The 11,207-nt window shown below is 31.6% G+C and overlaps 1 protein-coding gene across 1 annotated transcript; it reads left to right on the forward strand.

The window, feature by feature from the left end:
• The first annotated feature begins 471 nt into the window (after positions 1-471).
• LOC126660856 (zinc finger protein WIP2-like) lies at positions 472-3,271 on the forward strand. The gene is made up of 2 exons (XM_050354550.2): positions 472-1,060; positions 2,519-3,271. The coding sequence occupies exons 1-2, from the start codon at positions 560-562 to the stop codon at positions 3,011-3,013; spliced, it is 996 nt and encodes a 331-aa protein (XP_050210507.1). The 5' UTR covers positions 472-559; the 3' UTR covers positions 3,014-3,271.
• Positions 3,272-11,207: the final 7,936 nt, after the last annotated feature.

The following is an 11,207-nucleotide window of genomic DNA, read 5'->3' on the forward strand; positions in this document are numbered from 1 at the left end:
AATTTTTTTAATTTTTTTAATAATTTTTAATTTTTTTAAATATATATTTAATTTTGCTATATCAATTTGAAATACTATTTTAAAAATTGAACCGTCGAATTAGCCTAGCCACTAATTTACAATTCAGCTAACTCAACTACCGATTTAACAAATTCAATGAAAAATTATTTAAAATATATATATATATATGTGAAACAAATATGATTAAAATTTAAGCACATAATAAATTAAAACTAGCATTCAAATAAAAAAAAACTAATAAATATATATCCCATTAAAAAATCAGATGGCTTTTATGCTTTAAGCAGCTCGACAATTTTACGATTAAACTTTATTTTCGATATTTAGAAAGAAAAAACCGAATTAACTCACTGATTTAAACAAAATTTCTTTTATTTAATTAATTTCTTGCATCTAGAATCACACTCACTCATTCATTTTCTCTATCCATTATTATATAAACATATGTATGCTATCAATCTTGAAGGAGGCAAAGCAGAGAATCCACAGTAATCCTTATAATCATCTGTTTCCATCTCTTTGAAACATCTTTAAAACCATGGCTGACCCTTGCCCTAATTTCTTCACTGGATGGTTCAACTACACTTCTTTCTTAGATCCCTCTCTTAATGATTTCAACAGCAAATCTTCCATTGAATCCACACCCTATTCTTCTTCTTCTTCTTCTTCCTCCCAATATGAAGCTCTTCCTCTTATTGACTACTTAAATCCTCCAACAAGGCAACAAGAAGATCCCCATGAATCCTCCACTAGTTCCATGGAAGATGAAAATAATTACATAAAAAAAGACAGTTTTGATAGTAATATTACTTTGGCTGTTGCTCTAAACATTGGTCTCTCTAGCCCTAGTTCTGATCTGGGTTCTAGGGTTTCCCCTCCATTGATAGATGAAAGTGCAGTTTTAGGGTACCCTTTATCCATTCATAAACTCAACAAGGCTCAGTATTGGATTCCTACTCCTTCTCAGATCCTCACTGGTCCTACTCAATTTTCATGTCCTGTTTGCCTCAAAACCTTTAACAGATACAACAATTTGCAGGTATACCCTAAAAGTTTCTTATAGAAAATCAAGAATTAGTTTCTTGTTTTGTTTACAATCTTTAGTTTTCCATATTTGACCTAGATCTTGAATGTTCTAATGGGATTTTACTATACTAACATTGCATGTTTGTTCTTGAATTTCTTTGTCTGATGAATTTATTCAGTGCTTCACTTTAACAAGTTTTTAGAGACCTGTTGTTTTGTGTTCATTAAAGTTAATTACCAGCCTGACAACTAGAAATATAGTGATTCAGAGTTTTTCATCAGAAGACCTTAATCATCAAGTATTAGCTTTTAAATCAGGACTTCATGCTGTAAACTACTGTTTGCACAGTAAAATCTACAGTTGTTTTCTGTAAAAAGTACACACCTGGGTTCAGATTGTTTTAACCCAAAAAAGAAAAAATCAACTCATAATCTGTGCGTACTTCAGTGCTATTTAATTAAGAGACAAACTTTTATTACAAAAAATGCATGTTTTTACAGAACTATTATTACCTAAAATATGATTATATAATTTATATTACCTTCATGTGGTTGTGGTGGTTGAGGGTTTCTCTAATGATGTCATGTTATAAATATTTTAGCATCTCATTAATTTTAATGGGATTCTCAAAGTTAAAATAATTGTTTAATTTTGCTTGTTATTGGAGCAACTAGATTTAATATAACCTACCTTTTTAACCCACCTTACGTGGTAACGTTTCATTCGTCCAATTTTCACCAAAAGTGTATATCTCAAAAAACAGAATTTAATTAATACACTCTTTGATTACCACATCAGGCGGTATAAAAAGATGGATTAAAAATGTTGGGTTATATAGCATTACTTGTTTATATCCGTGTTTGTGTTATTTTAAGGATAAAATTGTCAGTTTAAAGTTCATTTATTCGACCTTGAAATTGGGATTAATGTACATCAATTTTCCTTTCTTTCCCTTACCTTTTATGTCTCTCTTATCATTTACTGGCTCTTTATTAGATATTCACACTTAATATCATGTAGGTATTGCTTATTAAATTATGAAATTATACATGTAGATGAAAAAGTTTGAGTATTTAATAAGGCCATAACCAGGGTGTAACCAAGTCGAGACAACTATAGATTAATATAAGAAATACTCAAAGTCGACTCAATGTTAATCGAGTCGAGCTTAACTGTAAACTATTCAAGCGAGTAACTGTTGAGTCGAGTTCGAACATTAAAATACTTGAGTAGACTCGCGCATCTCAACGAGATTTAATTAATTGAATTTGTTTATCTTCTATATTTAAACAAATTCACAATAATACTCTTACTTTTAAACTAAAATTTAATTTTTAACTATTTATAGTGTTATTTGAATCGAGCCGAGTTCAATTTGATATTTAGTTATCGAGATTTTGTTCGAAATCCTAAAATAATAGTTCATCGAATTAGAATTGAATTTTGAACTTCATATTTTTGTTATTGCAGATGCATATGTGGGGACATGGATCACAATATAGAAAAGGACCAGACTCATTAAGAGGAACCCAACCAACAGCAATGCTAAGGCTCCCATGTTATTGCTGTTCTTCAGGCTGCAAACACAACATTGATCACCCAAGAGCAAGACCACTCAAGGATTTCAGAACTCTCCAAACTCATTACAAGAGAAAACATGGAGTCAAACCCTTTATGTGTAGAAAATGTGGGAAGCCATTTGCTGTTAAAGGTGACTGGCGAACCCATGAAAAGAATTGTGGCAAGCTTTGGTATTGTATATGTGGCTCTGATTTCAAGCATAAAAGGTCTCTTAAAGATCATGTTAAGGCATTTGGTCATGGCCATGAAGCTCTTGGTATTGATTGCTTGGAAGAAGAAGATGAACTTGCTTCTGAATTTGAACTTGATGATGAACCTGCCTCTGAATTTGAACTTGATGCGTCCGCCCTAGTCGGAGTTGATCGGGGACGTAAATTTCTTTAGAAGAAACGTTCCGATTTTCCGTCCTGGTTGGTATGAACTCCGCCACTGCCTCAATGTGATGATGTATATGTGAGAACAATTGTTTTAATAAGGTGAGTTTTGTTTTGTTTTTCTTGCTTATAAGTTTAGCAGGATGCTCATTTTGATTTCTTGATGTTCTTTTTTGATGTTGGTGATGAAGTTGTGTTCATTTTCATGTGATTATAATTTGCCAAGTTTATGTAAATACACCTATTTAATAATGAAGTGCAAAGTTTCTGTTCTATTTTTATTTTTTTACTCTTATTGTATACAAATAATGGCCATTATACAAACAATGAGGTTATTAACATAAATGATACCAAACCTTTGAACCTTGTATTAAAATGGTACCAAACCTTTAATTTGTATCTCTTTAGTATCCAATTTTTTATCATTTGTTTCATGTTATTTTTTTTACAAATTCCGGCTATTTTTAATGATTGGGAGAAGCGAAAGAGAAGGGCTGAACCACCAAACTATGTTATGTGTCATGTGATATGACATCTGATGAGATAAAAATAAATAAAAACATATTGCTCCAGTCGTCACGTCATTAAAAATGACATGAATTTGTAAAAAAAAATAACAATCTGAAACAAATGATAAAAATTGGATACCAAAAGATACAAATTAAAGGTTTGGTATCATTTGTGTCAATAACCCAACAATGGCAGTGAGAATTTTTGTCAAGAATCTTTTAATTGATCCATCAAAATAGAAGATCAAAAAATTTGTAAATTTTTTAATACCGAAAATTAATAAAATGAATTTATAAGACAGTACCTCTAAAAATTAGGAGTGAGCTCGGTTTGGTTCGGTTTAAAGAAATTTGAAACCAAACCAGAGCAACCCTAAAGAATGAAACCAAATTGTACCCATTCAGTAAAAAATTAATTCGGTTCGGTTAACCGCGGTTTAGTTATATCGGTTAACCGTTTAAAACAAATACTTAATTTCCAATTATAATTCAAAAAATACAAGAGTGAAATGGTATATTTTTACAAACTTAATTGAGTCTAACTAGCCAACTCCTAAATGGCTAAATATATTACACAGGTTCTTGAACTTGTGAACAATACAAGTATCAAAAAATTAGACCTAATTAATTACAGTCCTTTTTAATTACAATTCAAATGAATTAGGTTAATTTTAAGATCTAAATTATATACATAAACTGATCTCAGCTTTAAAAAAGGAGTCTACTGGCCAGCTTTAAAAACTTCCCCAAAACAATAGCAGCTGTAAAATAGAAAGCATTAAGATTCAATAAGTTTGTGTTTAAAACAGAGAATTGAACATTGAATGAAATTAGTGCATAATGCATTTATCTTAAATTAGGCTCAAAATTCATATTTTTTAAGCCAATGTAACCCAACTTTTAAAAGGCAACAAAAAACTTATGTCGCACGATTTAAAATTAAGTAGTTGTGAGGTTAAAGGTGGAAGCTTCATCATTGTCAAGTACAGAAATGATAAATTAGCAAAAGACGGAGAAATCCATAACTATTTGCAGTTACTAGTGCTACAAAGCAAACTACTTAAGAAATATCTCATTAATGTCAGTTGGTAACTTTGCCTCAGATAATATATATCAAGTATAAACAACCAAAGGTCATAAAAAGATGGTAACAAACAATCAAGTGCCTCAAAGTTTACAACATAAACCATTACAGCTTGGATGCGGAAGCATTCATCATAGCCATTTAGCATACTAAGACGAGTAAGACTCAGATTTTCAGTGTATATCAAGCATAAAATACTAAAGATCATAAAATGGTGGAAACACAAAAACAAGTTCTTCACATTTTACAACCTAAAGCATTCTACTTTAGATAGGCAAGCATCATCATATAAATTACCATACTGATACTTAGACAGAGAAATCAGGGCAAGTTAACCACAGACTTCAAACCAAGAAGATCTCTTCAATGTTTAAGTATGTCGGCATTTCATTAGTATTGAAAGGGAAACAGAGAATAAGTAAAAGGCATCATATTATGAGCAAGCAACTTCCAACAGATCATGTATTCAAAGAAAACATTCATCAAGTAAATGAAAAAGATTAAATAGTTAGTCTTATAGACAAACTATTAATCATTTGATGCATCTTGAAACCCTGAAAAGAAACATAAGAACAGTTAATAGTAGAAGTTCAAAAAGTAAAAAGTCCAAAAATGAAAATTTCAAAACTGAAATAGTTACATTCTTCTAGCTCTTCTAACTCTGCCAAAGTCTACTCAACGGAAGCAGGCTTGGATGGGTCTCTAAGCCAATCTTGAGTGCAAATCAAAGCCTCCATAATCTTAGGGGTTAGACAACTCCTAAAATCATCAAGCACTCTACCACCAATGCTAAAAGCAAACTCTGAAGCAACTGTGGAGACTGGTACTGCAAGTATATCATTGGTCATTCTAGAGAGGACTGAAACCTTTGAGAATTGAACTTCTACCAACTCAAAATATCAAATTTTTCATCATTAAGAACTACTACCTCACTTAAGTATATATCTAATTCAAGTTTTTTAGCTTCCACCCACACAACCAGTCTCTATCATTTGCTGCATGAATCTTTCTTTCAACACAGAAGTAGCTTGAGAAAACTAGCTTGGAGTTTCAGAAGGACTGCTACTCTAGCCAGCAATAGCTAATTCTTTCTTGTGTTGCACATCATAATCATTAAACAACTCACTCAATTCATGCAGCAAACAAGTGAACAAGAATTTGCTTTTTACAGAACCATACATTTACTTAAGGGTATACTCCATAAACATAATCCTATCCCTAGGATCCAAAATATTAGCAAAGAAAATCATTTTATTCATCACCAAAGGATCACCCCACTACTTGTCAAACTTAGCTTTCATTCTAGTACCCATTAATCTCATAAACACATCACTAGAAGCCATCCAATCTTGTAGAATAGTACACAAATCAAAAATCTCATTCAAATGATTGTTAGCAGTAACATAAAGAGAATCAGAAATCCTTTATGTCATTTTATAAAAGCATTCTAACATACCACACAACTCCTTAACATTTTTCCAATCACTAAAACTAGGCACATCATCACCTAAGTCTTTTTTAAAACTGGACTCCACATCCTCATACCCTTCAAACACTTTCAGATATAGTAAAACAATACTCAACATAAGATATGTTGAATTCCATTTAGTTGGCACATCAAGACACAAGGAATGTGTACAAACAGTTTTAGTTGATAGTTTACATTCTTTCAGTTTACTCAACCTAAGTGGTGAATTCTTAATGTATCTAACTACCATCCTAACCTTTTCAAACGAAGAACTACTCCTTCATTCCATCAGAAACAATAAAATTGACAATGTGAGCTATATATCTCATGTGTGCATACTTGCATCTTTCAGGTGTAGTACCCCAGCTCAGCATTTTTTTCATAAAGAGTCATTGCAGCATTGTTATTTTTTTCATTATCAAGAGTTACAGAAAATATGTTTTTAACCCCCCCACTCTTGCAAACAAGCTTCCATTGCCTTCAACAGATGCTCACCCTTATGCTTAGAATAAAGGACAAAAGAAATGATCTTTTTATTAAGCTTCCAATCATGATCAATATAGTGGGCAGTGATGCACATATAATTAAGTCTTTGATTGGAAGTCCATGAATCACTAGTTAGACTAACTCTTTATGTACTAGTTTTGAAAATCTTTTTCAGTTTCAACTTCTCTTCAACAAACATACTATATCAATCTATGTTCACAATGAATCTAAAAGGAATTTTAAACATTTGACAAGCAATACTCATGAACTTCCTAAACTCTTCCTTCTCAACAAATTCAAAAGGTAATTCATCAACAACTATCATATATGCAAAAACTTGCCTAACTATATCCTGATCAAATTTCCAAGCAGTAAGACTAAACATATCAGAACCACCAGCAAGACCAACATTTGAAACAAGTTGGAAAGAAAGAAGAGCTTGCCTGATTTCCATAAAGTGAGGGTGTCTAGTGCATTTCATCATGTGAGTCCTCAAAGTGGAAGTCCCATTCTTTTTAGCATTGCAGTTATATATACGAGCATGGTATTTTCATTTTTCTTGCATAATAACACCTTTGTCATCTTTGATTGATTCAAAATGATCCCACTCTACTGACCTTTGCACATACTATTTTTTTTTGAATTTGCTTTCACAGTTGCAGTTTGTCCAAATTATTTGATGGTTTTAAGCGATAAATGTTTGGGAAATTCAATAACTCTTAGGATAAAATCCTCTAAGATGAATAGAATGAGTTCTCAGGCCAAGTATTTGGTGTATTACACTAGGATTGTCTTTAGACTTATTAACACGACAAATACAGGAGTGAGGAACATTTTTAAAGTAATAGGATTGTTCGAAGAAAGTTCAGATAACTATAAGCAATTCTATAGGAAATAAATAAATCTTATAGAGCTTAATTGGCCCAAAAGTTGGGTGCTTACAGAACCTGCTGAATCTCAAGGCAAATAGGATCTTCTCAGATAACTCAAAGAGGAAAAGACATCATTTTAAATCTAGAAGAGCCTATGAAAGGTTTTAGAATCTCTGATCCTATTCTCAAGAGGTCATTATCATCTAGGAACATGTTTAATTCTATAATTGTAGACCAATTACCTAGAATATCAGTGTCTAGTGCAACTGAAAATAGGATATAGATTCCTAGAACATGAATAATAGAAGAAGATGGACAATCATCTGATAATAGGAGAATTATAGGCTATAAAGAAATAAGTCTACCTATCTATACAGATGAAGAAGAAGGTCAAAAAAGTGTAAGATTAATGAGACAAGCAATAATACTTCCTGAGGTGGTTCAAAAAATCCAAACAATTTCGTTAAACGTTCAATGCCTTTTGAGGATATTTGTAATATGATATCACCTATTCCAATGGCATCACAAAAAATCTTTAGCCTGGAAAAAACCAACTTGAGCACTTATATTTCACTAACATTCAAATTTTGAGGTTATTATGATTATTGTTTAGATGCGTTAATTGACACAGGAGTAACAATCAGTAGTGCAAGACCGAAGGCATTACCAGATGAATGGTGGAAACCATTGGCCGAACATATTTTTTTACGCATGGTAGGAGGTGAGGTAAATCTAGTAACACATTATGCTGAAAAGGTTCCTGTTATCGTTAATGAAAAACAATTCATTATTGATAAAATTATATCCTTTCCCGAACTAGATGCAGATATTATTTTAGGAAATGCTTTCCTAAAAGGGCAAAAAAAATCGTCCTTGTGTGCAAGATGATGTATTTATTTCAATTGCAGGTGTTAAAATCGCAACTCTTACGAGTCCTCAATTAAAATTGAAATTTGGTTTTTGTCTAGTAAAAGTTTATGAGTTGTGTGGATCTATGCCTAGTGAACCAGCATACAGAGTGCGAGCACAACGTGGTGAGTCATGGATAGATTGTTTATTTGGATCAGAAATTCCAAATGATACCAATTGGTATGAAAATTTGCGTCAAACACAAGATGTAACAGAAAAACCTATTACAAAAAGCATACAACTTGCAGGTTATAAATGGGATAAGTTTCTAAACAAGTTACCTGATAACTTTAGTGAAGATCCATTATAGTTATGGGTTTTAAATGGCATAAAAGCCAACTTAGAACTGAAAAATCCTGATACTATCATTAGATCAAAAAATATAACATATTCTGAAAAAATGATTGAAGAATTTGATAAACAAATTCCTGAATTGCTCCAAAAAGGTTTGATTAGAAATAGTGAAAGTCCACATTCTAGTCCAGCTTTTATGGTAATTAATCATGCAGAGAAGGTGCGTGGAAAAGCATGAATGGTTATAGACTATCGTCAGGTAAATCAAATTACTAAAGATGATGGCTATAAGATTCCTACAGCTGGAGATGTAATTGATAGGTTAAGTCCTAAACAACTGTCCATTTTTTCTAAATTTGATTTAAAGAGCGGTTATTGGCAGGTAAAAATGGAGATATACCATTAAAAGCATTGAATGTTCCTCAAGGAATGTTTTTAATGGTTAGTAATGTCATTCGGTCTGAAAAATGCCACATGCATATTTCAACGCAAAATGGACAATGCTTTTAAGACATTAAAAAAGTTTTGTGTGGTCTATATAGACGATGTGTTAGTTTTTAGCAATAATGAAGCTGAACACACGAGTCACCTTAACCAAGTGACTGATATCTTTCAAAAGGAAGGAATGGTTCTATCTGAAAGAAAGATATAATGGTTTAAGAAATAGATAAAATTTCTAGGGATAGAAATAGCAAAAGGAAAAATTTGGCTACAAAGTCATATCTCTGAAAAACTTATCCATTTTTCTGATGAATTAGAAGATAGGAAGAAAGTACAAAGATTTTGTGGACTTGCTAACTATGCTAGACAATTCATGAAAGAATTGTCCAAATACTTAGAAAGGATATCTAAGAAATCTTCTGATAAAAATCCTTGGTATTGTGATGAAGATGACACTCTAGTTGTACAGCAGGTAAAAGAAAAAATGAAAAATTTGCCATGTTTTTACCCTATGATACAGATGAGTTAGTCTTAGAGACAGATGCTTTAGAGAAAAGTTGGTGTGCAGTCCTTAGAATTAAAGGACGGAAACATGAACCTATTTGTAAGTATTGATCTGGAAACTTTAAAGGTGCAGAATTAAATTATCCAATTCACGAAAAAGAAGTATTAGCAGCTAAAAACGGTATGAAAGCTTTTTATATCTTCTTAGCACCGAAAAGGTTTATTCTTAGAACAAATTCTACTTATGTTAAAAGGTTTAGGAATCTGAACTTCAAAGAGGCTAGACAAACTAGACTATTGAGGTTACAAGAATGGTTTAGCTATTACAGGTTTGATATTGAATACATTGCATCTGATTAAAATATAATAGCTGATTCTCTTTCTCGTGAACTTTTTGACATTGCGGATGGATCCTGCTGCCAAAAACAAGCTATGCTGGATTTGCAAGAAGGAAGGGCATACAAGAAAGAAGTGCCATATGAAACGAGGAAGTGAAGAAAACGAGAGCGTACGCTCTGATCCTAAAAGGACGAACAAGAAAACAAAGGCCTCAAAGGATAGTCTTTGTTGGCGGTGTAAGCAACTTAGTCATTTTACTTCATAATGCCCAAGAGGAAATGAAGCTGCGAGTTCAAAGGAACTGATAAACCCTAAAAAGGTTTATGAAAAAGTAAAAGAAAAATCTTTGAATCCCCAAAAGGAAAGAAAGGAAAAATCCTTGGTTCAACAAAACAAGAATAAACACTACTAGAAAACTGTCGATTAGCGACGGATTTTAGCGACGGATTTGAATCCGTCGCTAAAATTAGATTTAGCGACTAATTTTGAATTCGTTGCTAAATCCTCAAAAAAATTGGCGGGATTCATCCCGCCAACTTTAGCGACGGAAATTTTGTCGCTAAAATGGCAGGACAAACCCCGCCAATGTTTTTTCACTTTTAGCGACAGATTCCACAATCCGTCGCTAAAAGTATTAATTCTATTAAAAAATATTTATTTATTTAAAAAATATTTATTTGTAAAAAAATAATTATTTATTAAAAAAATAATTATTTATTAAAAAAATAATTATTTATTAAAAAATTAATTATGTATAGAAAATAATTATCTATTAAAAAATAAATATTTTTATAAAAATAAATATTTATAAAAAATAATTATTTATAAAAAATAATTATTTATTAAAAAAATTACTATTTATTAGAAAATGTATTATATTAGAATGCGGTAGTAAAGTGTAAAAGTAATAATTTGTTATTTTTATTTAAAATAATTAGTATGAAAAAGTAATTATTTTATAATGTGCCTGTTAATTGCGGGAGTAAATATTCGTTCCTTTTAGTTATATTTAAATATAATATACATAGATATGTATTAAGAATCTGAGCTGGCTAAGATGGAGTTAAGCGCGGAGGAACTAGAAGGTAAAAGAGGTTTGGCTGAGAGCAATTGAAGGATGGGTGACCTACTGGAAAGTTTGCACAAATTGCTGGAGGATGATGATAGGTGACCTGTCGTGGGTGGGTGGGTGACCGTGGGCTATAGATTAAATAATATTTCATTTTTAGCTTTCACTAAAAAAATTAATTATATTTTATTTTATTTTATTTTTTTAAAAATAGTGACGGATTAAAGTC

Source organism: Mercurialis annua, linkage group LG8 (assembly GCF_937616625.2).
Source record: "Mercurialis annua linkage group LG8, ddMerAnnu1.2, whole genome shotgun sequence".
Classification (NCBI taxonomy): domain Eukaryota; kingdom Viridiplantae; phylum Streptophyta; class Magnoliopsida; order Malpighiales; family Euphorbiaceae; genus Mercurialis; species Mercurialis annua.